We start from the raw sequence: 926 nt of genomic DNA, 5'->3' as shown, positions 1-926 counted from the left end.
GGCCCCGGCTGGCCCAGGTGGGCCCTGGTGTGGACACAGCAGGGAGCACCGCAACGCAACGCAGAGACCAGCCCAGCATCGAGCTGACAGGCATGCGGAAGCTGGGAGTCGCGTCAGACGCGGCCCACCGCAGCCCTGGCTCTGGCTTCCGCGTCCAGCTGCTCCCCCTGCTCCCCCTGCGCGATGGGGCTTCCCCACCAAGTGGGAGGGCAGTGTCTTTTGCGTTGGCAAAATTAACAGCATGATGCAAACAGCAGTGTTTATGTACAAGCAGATGTGTCTAAATCAGAAAGCGGGGGACAAGCAGGAAGGGGCCGTGATCCCCACGGGGACAGGGGAGGAAGTGCTGGACCCCCTAGGCCCAGCAACACAGGTGTGTGCTCGATGGAGCACAACCGCGGTCCCGGGTCTGCGTGTCCTCAGAACGCTGCGTGCCCTAGGGGTCACTTCCAGGCCTCTCGGACTTCACAGTGAGGCCAGACGCAAAAGGGAATCTGTGGTACCCGGTGGAGAGGCGACACCCTAGGTCAACTCCACCAGCACCGCATCAGTAGGCAGGTGCAGGGACGCCTGCTGGGAGCCAACCAGGTGAGCGCCCGGGAGATGGGGACCGCGGGGACCCTGCACGCGTCAAGGGGTACTCCCAGGGAACGCGTGCGCGTGCCGAAAGTGGGGCGCAAACACCACGGCCCCGGGCGCGAAGTCCCGGATGGGATCCCGTGCGAGCGGTCCCGGGTGGGGACCCCGGGTGGCCGGTCCCGGGTGGACCGTCCCGATGGACGGCCCCGGGTGGCCGGCAGGTGCGCGCGGGAACAAAGCGGCCGGCCGAGCGGCAGCGTACCTGGGCACGCAGCTGGGGCTGGAGCCGTCCACCTCCCAGGTGGCGAACAGGTTCATGGGCACCGGCGTGTTGAGCGCGGCTGGCG

At 67.6% G+C, this 926-nt stretch overlaps 2 protein-coding genes across 5 annotated transcripts in view; one reads left to right on the top strand and one right to left on the bottom strand.

The window, feature by feature from the left end:
* The window catches only part of PACS2 (phosphofurin acidic cluster sorting protein 2), a 52962-nt gene that overhangs the window by 45359 nt on the left and 6677 nt on the right, over nucleotides 1-926 (bottom strand). Inside the window, exon 2 of the mRNA XM_025042133.1 lies at nucleotides 842-920. Within this exon, the coding sequence (XP_024897901.1) occupies nucleotides 842-920 (79 nt within the window). The remainder of the gene's footprint in view (nucleotides 1-841; nucleotides 921-926) is intronic.
* Nucleotides 27-926, top strand: part of BRF1 (BRF1, RNA polymerase III transcription initiation factor subunit) — a 62280-nt gene continuing 61380 nt past the window's right edge. For 3 of the 4 annotated variants that reach the window (XR_003044116.1, XR_003044114.1, XR_003044113.1), the window contains exon 1: nucleotides 27-588. The gene's annotated coding sequence lies outside the window, so the exon portion shown is untranslated. The remainder of the gene's footprint in view (nucleotides 589-926) is intronic. The other variant, XM_006925613.3, reaches the window with a different exon arrangement.

Source organism: Pteropus alecto, unplaced genomic scaffold, assembly GCF_000325575.1.
Source record: "Pteropus alecto unplaced genomic scaffold, ASM32557v1 scaffold8, whole genome shotgun sequence".
NCBI classification, from domain to species: Eukaryota; Metazoa; Chordata; class Mammalia; order Chiroptera; family Pteropodidae; genus Pteropus; species Pteropus alecto.
This window is presented reverse-complemented; position numbering and strand designations above follow the sequence as displayed.